The sequence below is a fragment of the Hibiscus syriacus genome, unplaced genomic scaffold (assembly GCF_006381635.1).
Source record: "Hibiscus syriacus cultivar Baekdansim isolate YM2019G1 unplaced genomic scaffold, ASM638163v2 tig00000002_pilon, whole genome shotgun sequence".
In the NCBI taxonomy this organism is placed as follows: domain Eukaryota; kingdom Viridiplantae; phylum Streptophyta; class Magnoliopsida; order Malvales; family Malvaceae; genus Hibiscus; species Hibiscus syriacus.
The window spans coordinates 512,760-527,824 of NW_024061752.1; the positions used below are offsets into that span (position 1 = coordinate 512,760).

A 15,065-nucleotide genomic window follows, 5' to 3' on the forward strand; every position below is an offset into this window, starting at 1 on the left:
ATTTGTTAATAATAACTTAAGATTTTAAGTTTAAAATTAAGATTTAAGTAATTTAAGTTAAGAATTAAAGATTAAGTTTCAATAATTTAAGTTAAGAATTAAATTTAATTAGATTAAAATTATGATTAGTACAATATATAATAAAATATTAAATTAAAAATATTTAATATGTTTTAATTTATAAATGAAAAGAAAATTAATAACTTAAATATTATGTTAAATTATTAAAGAAAGTTGAATAAATTTCGTAACATTGTCCAAAAGGCGAGGCTAAACATATTATTTCGACAAATTAATTCAGAAACGTTTCTACAGGATGCTTGAGAGACACGCCCGTGCACACCATTTTAGACAAAGCGGCACGACAGCTGTGTATTTATCTTTGTTTTTCAATAACAATTTAAAAAAAAAAGCTAAAAAGGTCGGCTTGAGTCCAACTTTTTAAACCTATAAATAGAATATGCAACAGCAGTTTTATTTCCGTCTTTGGTATTTTTTCTAGAGTCTTCCTCCTCTTTTGTGATTATTTCTTCTTCTTTTCTTAGAAACAGATGAATCGAGTTGTTGAAGAAGATCAAGTCTCCATGATTATGGATGATGAGGAAATCTCAGACGCTATGTCTGGAAGTAACGAGCTTGTTTCAGGTTCCAATTGTTTCGAGCACTTTGTTGCAAACGGCTTCTTTAAGATAGACCAATCAAGCTTAGAAAGCTGTATTATTCAAACAAGTGTATCGCAAAAATTACAGATGTCTAAGAGAACAAGAGTCGTGGCGATTCATAAGAACTTTAACTCTAGTCGGTCCTGGCAAATTCGAGCACACAGTTTCCGTGTTACTGCTAAGGCGGTGGCTGATAAGTGTGGTGGAGACGCGCAGATCCGGTATGCTTGGTATGGTGCTTCCAGAGATGAGATTTGCGAGATTGTGACGCATGGATTTAGTTGGCGTTCTAAATCCGCTGCCGATTCACATAGCATCTCTTTGTCTCCTGCAAAACATGTCATTGACTGGTTAGTTTTCTAATTGAAAACTTGCGTTGAGATTTCTGGATCCCCAATTTTGTTTATTTGAGGGTTAATTTATGATTTCTTTTACAGTGTGTTGTCTTCAACGGTTGATGAAAGTGGATTGAGGCATTTGTTGTTATGCCGAGTTATATTGGGGAAACAAGAACCGGTAACCGGAGACTCATCCAATCAGTTTCACCCAATCTCGTCGGAGTTTGATTCCGGCGTAGATGATATCTCAGCTCCCACGAAATACATCAATTGGAATTCTCGCTTGAATTTTAGTATCCTCCCTTGTTACATTGTCAGTTTTGAGGCCCCTTACTTAAAAGGCAAGCAACTTATCGCAAACCTTGTTTGTGTGTGAACTGTGAACATTAATTTGTTTTCATGCATTAATATTATCTCGTAACAATAGTATTTGCTCATCAATCAATTAGGGTTCAAAGGATTAACAGAGGTAAAAACCATCAGGCGTAAATCATCATTGGTGACGTTTCCCACATTGATTTCCATACTCTCTCGGTTTTTAGATCAATCACGGATGGCTTCCCTAGAAAAACAATACACATATTTTAAGGTACGTTTATTCAATTTTCTATGTATGTCTCAGAATTTGTATCTCCAATTAAAAATCTAATGAAAATATAATCTTGGAACATATAATATATTTCTATGCATTTGATTTTACAGGGAAAAGAAATTACAAGGCCGCAAATGATACAGAGGGTGAAAGAAATAGCTGGAAACATGTTGTTATCTGCCATATTCAACATGTACACAAACAAGGTGCAGTTTTGCAAGTAAATTTGAGGACCATTTTTATCGTAATTGTTAAAATCATTCTCGAAAACTATTATATATAGTATATAATAGATTGTTATAGTTGTTCAAAATATATTCTTTATGTGTATGCTGCTTGTTTCCATGCATAATATAAAATTCGTTATTTGAAGTTACAATTAAACATTTAGAGACGACTTTGACGGTGCTTATTAAATTAATCGATTTTGAAGATGTTGATTGATCGGATTTAAGAGAAAAATGATTTAAACAATCGTTAACTAATTAATCCCTAACATGCAGGATATTCAAGTTACCAGCAGCGGAAGGGCGGCGATGCCGATAGTTCGATAATAGGAGTGGAAGTCTTCGGTTATGGTTTATTTATGGACCCATCCATTTGGTATTACATGGTTACACTTGTAACATTTGAATTCTGTAACAGAAATAGTAGATAATTCTATTGGTTTACAACTTAAATTAAGAGTCTAAAGGCCATTGACTTGTGAAACCTGATTAAGCAACACATATATGTCATCGATTAAGCAAACACCACTCGATCATCAATCCAAAGCCCAATCAACCGAACCACAGTTATTAAGTTGTGCGGAAGTGTGGCCCAGGTTCTGGACCAAGGCCTTTGGGTCGTCACCGCCACTCAACAGTAACTCTGTGACGGTTTGGTTTTATGGTGGCGTCGGTTTTCAGTAAAAAAGCTGATCTTGAACACGCCGCCGCCGCAAAAAAAAATCAAGAAGAGAACAGCGGAGTTAGAGGCGGCTTTCAGTCATACTCAGTTCGACCCGGACAAGTGGATCGAAACCGGATGAGAAATATGAGTAAGTTAGTCCACTTTGCAGTGCTCTGCTTTGTATACTTATTCCCTCGTGAATACCATTTCCCAGGGAATAACAACGGACCAGATTTTGGTGCACTTTGTGATATTGTTTTCATTTGTGAGAGAGAAAATTTTTTGATTCCACAAAAGAGAATGTCTAAACTTAGGTTGCAACCATCCTTTTCTTTTCAATTGCAGCTAAACAGCTCACAGCAGAAAAAAATACGTAAACATGCTTTCATTGAGAGTCGAACTCAAGACCTCCCGCTTACTAAACGGGTGCTCTAACCAACTGAGCTATGAAAGCTCGATGCCGTCTTTTCTCTGATTTATGTAATCTTTCTAGTAAAAACAAAAACTATTACTAAACTTCAAGCAATGTGTTTTCCCCCAAATTTATCCTTTCAACCACAATCCACAAGTTCCCCAAAACAAACTCGGCATGAACTTACGAGGCTAAGAGCAGCAACAATAATTATGAATCGTGATATTTATATCTTTATATTTATTTTTCCATGGTTGTCTGGTCGGGTGTTTTTAAGAAATAAATGAATTAGATTTCCTTTTAAAAATACTCATCTAAGATCAAGATTAATAGATGCCAAAGAGGTTTTTTTTTTTGTAAATTTGAAACGACACCGTTACAGGTAGTTCGGTAAACAAATCCAATCGGAAATCTACGGCTAAAACCTTCGCCTTCAGCCGACTTTAAGTGCGCTGTTGCTTCTCAAACAAATCTCTGTTCTCGTTTTTAACTCAAATTCTCGATTCCATTGTCGCTCTCTAGATCTCCATAGGTAACATCGAAACCTTGAATTCTCTCAACCCCCTCGTTAATCTGTAAATTTATGTTTTTTTTTCAATTTGCATTTCTTTCTCGTTGGTATTTCATTTGAAAATTTTTAGTATCTTTCGTCACCATTCTGTTAGATGATCAGAAACGAGAATCAGCGGACTCTGATTCGTTAGATTTTACTCAAGTTATTCTCTGCTATGTCTATTTTTCTATCAAAAATGTATTTATTAGGGAAAGTCAGACATATTACTGTTCTATCTAAAATTACTGTTTGTGATTAGAGTTATGCTTTCTTGCTAGATAGAATTTCAAGTTGCGTTGATCAAAGTATTATTTTTGGATGTAAAAACTAACTGTTTGGAAATGAATAAACATCAACTGGAGTTTCACATATATATATGTGTGAATACATTTCAAGGCGTTTAACTTTATTTATATTCGATAACATATTAAATGTAGAATTATCTGATGTAACTTCTGCCATGGTTAAGACGCTTATTTTATGTGGTGCAATTTTTTGGTCAAAGCTGGTTTTCTTGATCAATTTCTCTATGTTTTCGGTCTGAAGGTACTGAAATGGCGGAATCAAAGTCATTGAGGAAACCTGTTTTCACCAAGGTGGACCAGCTTCGCCCTGGGACTAGTGGTCACACTCTTACTGTCAAGGTTGTCAGCACGAAGATGGTGTTGCAGAAGGGTCGTGCTGATGGTCCTCAAGTTCGTCAAATGCGAATTGCTGAATGCTTGGTAGGAGACGAGACAGGAATGATCATCTTTACCGGTAGAAATGAACAAGGTATATTCTTCTCCAGATCCAAGTTTGAATATGGTTAGTTTTACATTTTATTGTTTTATCTTTCAGACTATTTTTTTTTTGTCCCTCGTTGCTTTTGGATTTAGTTCTCTCATTCTGTTAGACAATTACTGCAACATTGGGTTGCATGCGATTATATTTTATGTTGGAAAAGTAGCGAAGATTTGTGTTTGATAGTATTCTTTTACATAATTTATCTGAAAAGGTTTATCTTAGGGTGGTACAGACTGAACTCCTACATAATTAGGGAATACAATAGAAGAACTAACACTAGCTTGAATAGCTTCTAGAATCCCCAGTTCCTCGAGAACTTGGTTGTCTTAATATTCATGTCCGTTTTACTGTCCATGTTCGGGGTTCGAGCCTGTCCCTCGCAACAATTTCGTCTCCAACGTTCAAATTTTGGTCATTCCTTGGGAGTGCAATGTGTCTTATCATTGCACCCAACATTTCTTGGTGAAGTTTACTTTATTACTTAAGAGCTAAGACAATTTTCATTTTGTAGTGGACATGATGAAAGAGGGAACTACTGTTACACTTCGCAATGCGAAAATAGACATGTTTAAAGGATCAATGAGGCTTGCAGTGGACAAGTGGGGTCGTGTTGAGGTTGATGAACCTGCAAGTTTCATCGTGAAGGAAGACAACAATTTGTCGCTGATCGAGTATGAGCTGGTTAATGTTGTTGAAGAGTGATCCTTTTTGTATCTTTGACCGGGCAGCGATTGCTTTTCTTCTATATTGTGAACCAAGAATAAAGTCAAACACCAATGAACGTGTTACCCTGATATATGCTTCATCTTATCTTCAAAAGGGTTCACGGAAGCTAGTATAGTTCTCGAAGTTGCTTCTCAGTCCTCGCGGCAATATCCAGCAGAACCTTTTGGTTGGACCACCCAACAGACGGTGATGGCTGTAAATTTTAGAGCTAAAAACAACTAGCTTTTGGAACTTGCTTTCATCTGTGTTTTCTGTGTAGCAACTGTGTTTTGCTTTTAAATTATACTTCGGGAGTCTAATATTATGCATGCCTACGATACTAATTGAATTGTTGATGATGATACAATCATTGATGTCATTAATAGTTGTATGCTCATGGAATCATAATAATTTCAGAAGTAAATCATTATAAATTCAACAAACATGTTTGACAATTGATTGCAAGTAACTTTTTATATAATACCGATATTTGCTTTACTATTCAATCAATCTGGATATTATGAGGTGATTTTTCTAACGTAATTTATTTTATTCACAACGTTAAAATTTAAAAAATTAAGAATAATTAAGGAATATAATGTTTCTGACGTTATATTTTAACAAAATTATAAAATAAAATTTCTAAGAATAAGAGCTACGACGTCGTGTAAGGCCATAGTTTGACAAACCCCGATAAAAACCCTGCAATTCTCGGTAAAACAACAAAACACAAAATGGAGATGGGGTATATGTGGATGAGGCGAGTTCGATTCGCAGCTAACTCTCTCCTCCAAGCTATGGCGTTTCCCTCTCCCTCTTCTCCGGCTACTGCTCTCCGATATGCTTCCCGTCGCCCTCTTTTTTCCTTCACTTGTTTTAAACCACCTCATCCCATTACCTTAGCTTCCTCACATGGCCGTCGCTCCATTTCAATCTCAACCTTCTCTTGCTGCTCTTCTGCATCCACACTTCTTTCCCTCCCTGAAAACGAAGATCTCCCTGATTTTGAACGTGGGGAAAGCTACGAAAATCTGCCCAAGAGCTCCAAGGTGCTTCTCAAAGGGATGAATTACGGCGAACTTCAAGTGAGTCTTTATTAAAAAAATAATAATTTATGGCGTGTGAAGTTTGTGATTTTGAATCTCTGTGTCTAATCTTCTGGGGTTTTATTTATCAGGAATGGGTTCAATCACATGGATTCAGGCCTGGCCAGGCTTTAATGTTATGGAAGCGTCTCTATGGAGATAACATTTGGGCACATGATATCGATGATCTAGAAGGTTTTTTTTCTATTAAGTTTACTTCATCCATTAGAGAACCTTGTTTTTGTTTTGGTTTTTGTAATCCCACGAATGATTGTATCAATGGATACTCGTGGTTTTTAGGATTAAACAAGGATTTCAAGAAAATGCTGAGTGAACAAGCTGAACTTAGAGCCTTATCTTTAAAAGATATTCGCACTGCATCTGATGGCACTAGAAAGGTACACGTGATCTAATAATGATCAACCTCTTGCAGTTTCAGTAGACTCTTTGTTTTGACTCGGACGTTTTTCATCTCTATAACACCTTAAATATGTATGTCCACCTTGGGTCAGTTGCTTGCACTACTTTGAGAGTCTTCTCATTGATTTTGAAACTCACACAGGAGGTTGCAGATTTTGTTCGTGCTGGACGACGGGTTGGTCATAGAAACAGTTGTGATACCTTGCGATAGGGGAAGGACAACCGTTTGTGTTTCGAGTCAAGTGGGCTGTGCTATGAATTGCCAATTCTGCTATACTGGCAGGCAAGTTATTTTCTTAAATTGGCAATTTAGATAGTTTGGGACTCTTAGAAATCATTACCTCTCTAAGGTGTACTTTGATTCATGGATTTTTATTGTAGGATGGGTCTGAGGAGACATTTAACTGCGGCTGAGATCGTAGAGCAAGCTGTATATGCAAGGCGATTGCTCTCTGGTGATATTGGTTCCATTACAAATGTTGTATTTATGGTATGTTTACTGCAGATTCCCACTGTTCATTGACTCTATTGCTTGGAAAATAATTATGGCTCTCTTGCCTGTTGGGATCTGCTTGTCTTTTATCTATTAGAATGTATATTTATATATTCATAATTTGGCATGTCGTGCATCTACTAGATGGAGTTTTGTTCCGGAAATGTTTAAACAAACAGCATTAAATTGGTCTGTAGTCATGAAGTGCTAGTTATTTGAGAGTCAGTTTCTGAGCGAAATTTTTCTTCTTTTTTCTGTTTTCAATCTCATATGCTGTGTGTAGACACTCAAAAGACTTGTCCTTCAAATAAACATTTTTTTTTCATTTTTACTAATGAAAAACTTGTGGGTATTTAATCCTGTTTTAATAGACTACTTATGGGTTCTAAGGTTTTCTTAGATTATCTTGTAGCCCAGTATTCAATCATTTTCAGTGAACCTATTGTGCCCTTAACTGTTGTTTCTACATGAATTTGAAGGGAATGGGAGAGCCATTTCATAATATTGAAAATGTTATAAAAGCTGCTGATATCATGGTGGATGAACAAGGCCTTCACTTTAGCCCTCGCAAAGTCACTGTTTCTACAAGTGGACTTGTTCCCCAGCTGAAATGTTTTCTCCGTGAATCCAAATGTGCCTTAGCTGTTAGTTTGAATGCTACAACTGATGAGGTATTTTATTATCATATGTATATCCCTATCGATGCTCATCTTTCTTGCATATATACACTCATATACACATAAATTAGAGTGGAATGCACTTGTATTCTCACTCACAAAAGGAAGGCACAAATAAATGCAGAGAAGGAGATCTAGAAAGTTGGATACTGACCCTTTTTTTTTGTTGAGAAATCATGCAGGTCAGGAATTGGATCATGCCAATCAATCGGAAGTATAAACTGAACCTTCTTCTTGAGACCCTTAGGGAGGAACTAAAGTTCAAAAATAACTACAAAGTTCTATTTGAATATGTGATGCTTGCGGGAATTAATGACAGGTTAGATAACCTTACCCTTTTAAGCAATACTTCATATTCTTTAAGTGTTTAAGGATGCAGAGTTAGATCGTACGCAATAAATCATCCTTTCCCTTTAAATATTGAAACTTGTGGACTACTGATTAATTTCCAGTCATTGTGTGTGCATCAATCAATCTCAAGGGCAAGTTCAAGTGCAATTGAGATTTTGGCTGATGTGATTCCATTTAACATGCATTTGCGTTTCCTACATTTTTCTGTGTCTTTTACCTCAAATATTGTTATTGGGTCTGTAGATTGTGAATGTCAATGGGTTTCCATCAGTTTGCCTTTGCAATGTTGAAACAACGATATCCTAATAGTTAATCTATATAGTAGAACACCAATTCCAGCTATCATAGTATCCCTGTTGTTTACGAATCTTTGATTGCCATATTCTGAAGCCATTGACATGTTTATTAGTTTTTGCAATCCTAATTTGAATTGATATAATTCCGACCGTCAATGACATTGATTTATATCTGCAGCATTGAGGATGCTAACAGGTTAATCAATCTTGTGAAGGGTATTCCCTGCAAAATCAATCTTATTTCTTTTAATCCTCATTCTGGGTCTCAATTTAAACCGAGCAGCGATGAGAAGATGATCGAGTTTAGAAATGTTTTAGCCAAAGGTGGTTGCACTGTTTTTATGCGATTTAGTAGAGGTGATGATCAGATGGCTGCGTGTGGTCAGCTGGGGAACCCTGGTTCAATTCAAGCACCCTTGCTCCGTGTTCCAGAGCAATTCCGGGTGCCTCTCAACACCGGTACATGATTTCTTGGACAATGAACAAACCAGATTTGGCTTAATCTTATCTCAAGCCTCAGACGAGTGGAGTAGGGCATGTTAGACTGTTGTACCTTTTCTTATTCTTATCGTTCCTTTTGGATTTATTTAGTTAAATGTGATGTGCTTTCTTCAAGGGGTTGAATTTAATTTATAATTTAAAAAAATTCTTTATAAATGCAGAATATCTTGAAGGAAATTACATGATAAAATTTATATTGGTACAGTGCAAATGTTTTCCAAGTATTTTGACCTAAAATATGTGAACATGTACGTTCAGGAATTTTGTTTTCCGGTGAAACAGCCCATATTCATTTTCCAGAACATTTGCTACATCATACGGTTTTAAGACAGAGACATGCAATGAGAGCAGTTATACATGCTTTAAGCACAGGATTTATCATAAAATTTTACATCAATTTTTTGTTAACTTTACAAAGATGAAAGCACCATCTGTGGAATCCAGTTAAAGGAAGAAAATGCTTGAATATCAGATGACCCAGAACCAGGCTATAACCGATCCTGATGCCAGACCAACAACTAGAAACAATACCATAACAATGCCGGAAGTCTCGGCGTGTTGTATCTGAACAGATTTGGGAGCCATGATCATTAACACACTTGTAAAGTAGCCATTAGTTAGCCCTAGAAGGCAAGTTAGTAGCGAGATGGGAATCTCCGTCCGGAAGAACTGAGGACCGTGCAAGCATCCTATGAAGATGGGAAAGAACAGTAACCTCACAACACAAGCAGAAATTGCAACCCTTGCATTTTCAAGGAGGTAGACAGCAGTCAACGATTTGCCAACCAGGTCAAACACATTGTAGCACGTAATAAGGAGGACTGGATACCAATCTTTGAGAATCGAAGAGTGCACATCTTCTGTGATATATCCTGGAAATATAGCCAAAGTCACAAGATATATGAGAACAACCCCAAAACCATACCATTTGACTGTTCCTACTATATTCCACAAGGTTGCTCTCCAAACTGGCCCGGTAATCGGACCTTTCTCCACGTTTTCCTCCTTAACAGCCTCGATCTTCAACTCCTCATAGTACTTCATAATCGGAAGTCTGTATGCCACATTGTACAAGACTATGCATATAACCATAAACACAATGCTAGTGAAAAAGTAAAGATATGCGCTTTTTCTCAGGCCATCAGCATCTTGTGGAAATACAGCTTTGGTTAGGAGTCTCAGCAGTGAAACAAGGACCCCTGAAGCCAACAATTTGACAAATTAAAAAAATGCATCAGACGCAATATTTATCACTAATCAGTATCAACCCAGGTTAATAACAAGAAGCAGCACAGGCCTGCATATGAACAGATTCAGGGTTCGTAGTAACTAAGGATTTATCAGGAGCTTTATTAGGTATCCGGCGAACCTAGGCAACCTTTAAGCTGTAACTGCTCAACATACCTTGAAAATTACTAAGTTATGGTTGACTCAAACCACTAGTTGGGTTACTAGAAGTTAAACAAAACAGCTAAATTAGTGTGCGCTTAAGTAATCAATGAACAAGTTCCTTAGAAATTGAGTAATGACTTTTTTAAGTACTAATCAACTGAACCAACTTTCAATCATTCACGAAATCAAATAATTAAATCAACATCCATATCTACAATTATTGAAAAAAGGGGTTCTTGTTGAATTACCAGAACCGCCGGATCCTGCAACGATGGCCTGCATGTAGCGTTCCGGCAATTCCCCAGCCGCTCCAATGAGCCCACCTTGAACAAGCGCATCAGCTATACCCGCCAAAGCGAGAACCCCGACGGTAACGTAGAACCCGTAATACAACCCGACCCGACCCTTTATATAAACAGCATCCATGACAGGCACGATGAGGAGGGAAACCACGAATAGGGCCAAACCAACATTGATCCTCATGTGACCTTCACTCTTGTGAGCATATAACACAATGATCAAGAGGGAGAAGAGGCCGACCACCATGTAAGCGACAGCGAATACACGATCGACTGAAGCTTCCGGGTAGAGGTAGGAGAAGTAATCGACAGCGGTGATGAAGGAATTCCATGGGAGGAGGACACCGACGCCTAAAGTGAAGTAGATGGTGTAGGCCAAATTGAATCTGTCTTCTGGCTTCGGCGATTGGCGGAGGAGGAGGGCGGATTCGGCGTCGGGTTCTGGGCCTCCGTCGGTCGTGGATGCACCGGAGAAACCCATTCGGAGAGTTTTTTTTTTTAAATAAAAATAAATAAATGCAACTAAACTTGGATCACAGTTTCCCTGTGGATTGAGAATTTATGGAGATATCTCCTGTGTGGCAAATGTGATGTCGTTTTGCAATTGTTGACCTGCTTTAATAATTATTTTTAGGTATCTATTGGGATACGTACCCTCGTTCTCTGTGGTTGATCTTTTGATATTTTGTAAAGGCTCTTTTGACTCTATGGTTGATGTACATTGTGTGTTGGAGAAGTTTTATAGAATGTCTGGTTTGAAGTTGAATGCTGCCAAGAGTGAGGCTTTTGTTTCGGGAGTCAGCTCAGAACAACTGGTTAACATTCAAGGTTGCACGGAGTTTCGAATTGGTCGGCTGCCCGTCCGTTATCTAGGAGTACCTCTTGTTACTAGGAAACTTTCGGAGGAGGATTGTGCTCCGTTAATTGCCAAGGTGCAGGATAGGCTCTGAATCGTTGGGAGAATAAGCATCTAATCTATGCTGGTAGGCTCTAGCTTGTGAAAGCGGTTCTGTTCAGCATTGCGAACTATTAGTGTCGATAACACATTCTTCCTAAAACAGTTATTGGGAGGATTGGTCAATTTTGTGCTAGGTATTTCTGGAAGGGGAAGGATTCAGTCGCTTCGGGGGCAAGAGTGAGTTGGAAGCAAATATGTAGTGCGAAGTCGAAGGGTGGGTTTGGTTTGAGGGACATCGGTTGCAGGAATAAAGCTTGCATCCTCTTCCTCATTCGGCATATCCTGGCTGGGGAAGGGTCCTTGTGGGTCGTTTGGCTTAAAGCTTATGTGTTCAAGGAGGTTGATTTTTGGCAAGTGAATGGCAGGGTAAATGCTAGTTGGAGTTTAAAGAAACTCTTGGGGTTGAGAGAGGAGGCTCGCTCCGGCAGTGGACCTTCATACATTAGAGTCAGGAGGATTTAGTCTTCGATTCAGGGGTCAGTGCTAAGGCTCCTTGGCACAGAATCTTGTGGTTCTGTCTCTATATTACTAACCACGTTGTCATTGGTTGGATGGTTATTCTTAGGAGGCTTCTGCCAAGGATCGGTTGCTTAGGATGAGGTTGGCTGTTGATGGGCAGTGTGTCTTCTGCGATGAGTTGGAAACTAGGAATCATCTCTACTTTGGATGTTACTTATGTCCAGGAAGGTGAAGTGCTGGGATAAAGAGGACCATTGCAATTCTTAAGGGTAAAACTTTGATTGTTTATGTGCTTAGAATTGTTAGGAATGTTGTTTATCACACTTGGGAGGAGATGAATAATAGGCAGTTTAGGACTGCTGCTAGAGAACAAAGGGTGATTTTTTTATAATTATTATATGATAAACTCACACTATTGACTTGATTATAATTATTATTCCCACAATCTTCTCTCCTTATTTCCGCAAAGTAATGAAACAGATGAAGTAAAGTACGATTGGTGGTGGAACAAATTTTAGATCCATGCTAGATCCTTCAAGGGAGTGACAACTGCCTTCACTTGCAAGTAATTGCTAAGACAGTGAATACCCTTTTCTCTTCCCTGTCCGCACATCTTGTACCCACCAAATGGGATAGCCGCATCGAACACATCGTAGCAGTTCACCCAGACCTTTCCCACTTTCAATGCTCTCGTCAGTGTGTTCGCTGTGTCTATGACCTGCGTGAACACACCTGCGGCCAGTCCGTAAGAGGTCGTGTTCGCTCTCTGGATAACCTCGTTGATGTCCCTGCGATTAAGGGGAAGTGATAACTATTGTTAGCATCGGTCACATTTAATGTGTTCGATAGGGCAAGGGTGATGAGTTTGCTCACTTGAATTTCAGGATGGATTGAACTGGACCGAATATCTCATCCTTTGCAATCAACATTTTTTCGTTTACGTTGGAGAAAACGGTGGGCTGAATGTAGTAGCCCTTGTCTCCGATCCTCTCGCCGCCAGTTTCAAGGGTTGCTCCGCTTTCGACGCCTGATCTTATGAACTTCATGATCTTTTCAAATTGTTCTGAATCAATCTGATTTGAGTATACATCGGTATCAGTACAACTAGCTAGTAGCTACCATGGAAGAATACAGAAGGCACTATTCGTCGGTGGTTGATTTACCTGAGGACCTTGTTCAATGCCTGCCACAAATGGATCTCCAATGCTACGTTTCAATGCACGCGCCTTCGCCTTCTCTAAGAATTCATCATACACGCTCTCGTGTACGTATGTACGAGAGCCGGCACAGCAACATTGTCCCTACAAATGTTTCATAACTAGTGTCGATAAAAAGAAACCCCATTCCTAAACTGATTTCAGTGCATTTCATCGGACATTACCTGATTGAAGAACAAAGCAAAGTGAGCCAGCTCAACTGCCTTGTCCACATCAGCATCCTTGCAACGATAAAAGGTGATTTTCCTCCGAGCTCCAATGTTAGGGGCTTAAGATTGCTTTTTGCAGCCAATTGAAGGACAATTTTCCCAGTTTCAGTTGATACAGTGAAAGCAAGCTGTAAATTCCAAATGGTACAGAACATGAATTAGTCTAGGACTAAGTAGTTTACTTTAACGATTTAAAGTACCTTATCGACTTGCATATGACTGGCAAGAGCAGCTCCAGCGTTGGGCCATAACCTGAAACCACGTTTACAACACCTGCAGGAACCCCAGCCTGTGAAAATGATTCCAAGAGAGAATGTGAAATTATTAATCAATCCGATTGCTCAATGTTTCCGAAGGCAAGAAACTATACGAGAAAAACAAGTACCTCGTGAAGTAGGTTGGCAGCATAAAGAGCAGACAACGGCGTCTGCTCCTCTGTCTTAAGGACGACAGTATTGCCACATGCCAAGGCAGGTGCAACCTTCCAAGCAAACATGAGAAGAGGGAAATTCCATGGAATAATTTGACCAGCAACACCGATTGGTTCATGTAAGGCCATGAATCTTATTTGCCCAACCTAAATAACCCAAAGAACACTGTGTCAAACATTAATGCATAAAAAGCAGACTAGAACACAGTAAAATTTCTGATATTTTACCGACCAGCATAGTATCGGATCAGACGAGAGATCATCGGCAGTTCAACCTTAGCAGCTTGTTCAAATGGCTTTCCATTATCCCAAGTCTCAAGTGTTGCAAGTTCTTCAGTATGTTGATCAATAAGATCAGCAAATTTGAATAACACCCTTGATCTTTCCTGGAATACAAGAAAAACAAATTTAGCAGGGTTGAAGATAATTTATTGTATATGACAGAGGAAATAAAAAAACAATAATGGAGTTACATAAGCAGTCATCTTTGGCCAGGGTCCTTCATCGAACGCCTTGCGTGCGGCGGAAACTGCTCGATTTATATCTTCAGCATCACCTTCAGCAACATGAGCAATCACATCTCCTGTCCTGGGATCATATGTTGGAAAAGTTTTACCCGAAGCTGAAACAACATAGTCGCCATTGATTAAAAGCTTCGTGTAGCTCCCTTTGACCGAAGGAGTAATTGGTTTCTCTAAAGCAGCAGCAGTGGTGTAGCTACAAACAACTGATCTCCCCACTCCACCGACCCTCCCTAAAGAACAATAATTTTCAAAAACCAAGGCTAGGAATCAATATTATTAGCCAATAAACCACAAGGAAGAAGTATCCGATTCAAGTGAACATTACCTTTGGAGAACAGAGAAGAGGAAGTTGAGGAAGCCAATGAACGAGAAAGCAATGAAGGGATCCTCGAAACTGCCGCCATGCTTGATTAATCCTCTAATGCTATCAGCCTCTCAGTAGTTTCAGATAGTGGATCGGATAAGCAACCGGCAATGGCAGAAGGCGGGTTAAAGTAAGCGGATTCAGATGAACATTTTACTGACAGTAAGCCGACGGTTGGATCACAATTCTCATATGTTCTTGGACTTGTAGTTCTTGCCACGTGAGAGTCGTAGCCGAGCGATAATTTGCCAGCTCTTACTATATTTTTTTTATAATAAAAGGTGCAAATCTCTATAATAAAAATTATAGTTTAAGGATTAAAATATATATTTAATAAATAATATTTTTTAAATACATTCAAATTAATTTTCATTTATATTTTTATATATTTCTTTTATAAATCACAAAAACGAGGTCTTCCTTTACTTATGTACGATCCATCATTTTTTTT

At 38.4% G+C, this 15,065-nt stretch overlaps 4 protein-coding genes, 1 non-coding gene and 1 pseudogene across 6 annotated transcripts; 3 read left to right on the forward strand and 3 right to left on the reverse strand.

The window, feature by feature from the left end:
* Window positions 1–516: 516 nt before the first annotated feature.
* Window positions 517–2,298, forward strand: LOC120202229 (probable inactive poly [ADP-ribose] polymerase SRO2). 2 transcript variants are annotated; one of them, XM_039202697.1, is made up of 5 exons: window positions 517–1,012; window positions 1,100–1,341; window positions 1,459–1,589; window positions 1,703–1,798; window positions 2,096–2,298. In XM_039202697.1, the coding sequence occupies exons 1-5, from the start codon at window positions 552–554 to the stop codon at window positions 2,144–2,146; spliced, it is 981 nt and encodes a 326-aa protein (XP_039058628.1). In that variant the 5' UTR covers window positions 517–551; the 3' UTR covers window positions 2,147–2,298. The 2 variants fall into 2 exon arrangements, with proteins under 2 accessions (XP_039058628.1, XP_039058692.1); XM_039202761.1 differs by having other exon boundaries at window positions 518–1,012; window positions 1,468–1,589.
* Window positions 2,299–2,863: 565 nt separating this feature from the next.
* On the reverse strand, window positions 2,864–2,937 carry TRNAT-AGU. The gene has a single exon. It is a non-coding gene; the product is annotated as a tRNA-Thr (tRNA).
* A 364-nt stretch (window positions 2,938–3,301) lies between these two features.
* LOC120202847 (uncharacterized protein At4g28440-like) lies at window positions 3,302–5,272 on the forward strand. The gene is made up of 3 exons (XM_039203234.1): window positions 3,302–3,427; window positions 3,995–4,222; window positions 4,746–5,272. The coding sequence occupies exons 2-3, from the start codon at window positions 4,003–4,005 to the stop codon at window positions 4,934–4,936; spliced, it is 411 nt and encodes a 136-aa protein (XP_039059165.1). The 5' UTR covers window positions 3,302–3,427; window positions 3,995–4,002; the 3' UTR covers window positions 4,937–5,272.
* Window positions 5,273–5,645: 373 nt separating this feature from the next.
* On the forward strand, window positions 5,646–8,833 carry LOC120202387 (dual-specificity RNA methyltransferase RlmN-like). The gene is made up of 8 exons (XM_039202842.1): window positions 5,646–6,024; window positions 6,117–6,219; window positions 6,325–6,422; window positions 6,597–6,727; window positions 6,826–6,934; window positions 7,417–7,608; window positions 7,797–7,933; window positions 8,440–8,833. Exons 1-8 carry the CDS (start codon window positions 5,674–5,676, stop codon window positions 8,726–8,728), a joined length of 1,410 nt encoding a protein of 469 aa, XP_039058773.1. The 5' UTR covers window positions 5,646–5,673; the 3' UTR covers window positions 8,729–8,833.
* Window positions 8,834–9,147: 314 nt separating this feature from the next.
* Window positions 9,148–10,993, reverse strand: LOC120202486 (equilibrative nucleotide transporter 1-like). Its single transcript, XM_039202935.1, has 2 exons — window positions 10,403–10,993; window positions 9,148–9,961 (listed from the first exon to the last, which is right to left on the reverse strand). The coding sequence occupies exons 1-2, from the start codon at window positions 10,932–10,934 to the stop codon at window positions 9,231–9,233; spliced, it is 1,263 nt and encodes a 420-aa protein (XP_039058866.1). The 5' UTR covers window positions 10,935–10,993; the 3' UTR covers window positions 9,148–9,230.
* Window positions 10,994–12,273: 1,280 nt separating this feature from the next.
* Window positions 12,274–14,673, reverse strand: LOC120202942 (annotated as a pseudogene).
* Between the last annotated feature and the right edge of the window lie 392 nt (window positions 14,674–15,065).

Bases quoted from the DNA above. Each gene is read 5' to 3' on its own strand.
- LOC120202229 (XM_039202697.1), top strand. From the start codon at position 552: ATGAATCGAGTTGTTGAAGAAGATCAAGTCTCCATGATTATGGATGAT. The intron at 1,013-1,099 runs GTTAGTTTTCTA...TTTCTTTTACAG, and splicing joins GCAAAACATGTCATTGACTG to TGTGTTGTCTTCAACGGTTG. The intron at 1,590-1,702 runs GTACGTTTATTC...TTGATTTTACAG, and splicing joins AACAATACACATATTTTAAG to GGAAAAGAAATTACAAGGCC.
- LOC120202847 (XM_039203234.1), top strand. From the start codon at position 4,003: ATGGCGGAATCAAAGTCATTGAGGAAACCTGTTTTCACCAAGGTGGAC. The intron at 4,223-4,745 runs GTATATTCTTCT...TTCATTTTGTAG, and splicing joins TACCGGTAGAAATGAACAAG to TGGACATGATGAAAGAGGGA.
- LOC120202387 (XM_039202842.1), top strand. From the start codon at position 5,674: ATGGAGATGGGGTATATGTGGATGAGGCGAGTTCGATTCGCAGCTAAC. The intron at 6,728-6,825 runs GCAAGTTATTTT...TTTTTATTGTAG, and splicing joins CAATTCTGCTATACTGGCAG to GATGGGTCTGAGGAGACATT. The intron at 7,609-7,796 runs GTATTTTATTAT...GAAATCATGCAG, and splicing joins TGAATGCTACAACTGATGAG to GTCAGGAATTGGATCATGCC.
- LOC120202486 (XM_039202935.1), bottom strand. From the start codon at position 10,934: ATGGGTTTCTCCGGTGCATCCACGACCGACGGAGGCCCAGAACCCGAC. The intron at 9,962-10,402 runs GTAATTCAACAA...TGTTGGCTTCAG, and splicing joins TGCAGGATCCGGCGGTTCTG to GGGTCCTTGTTTCACTGCTG.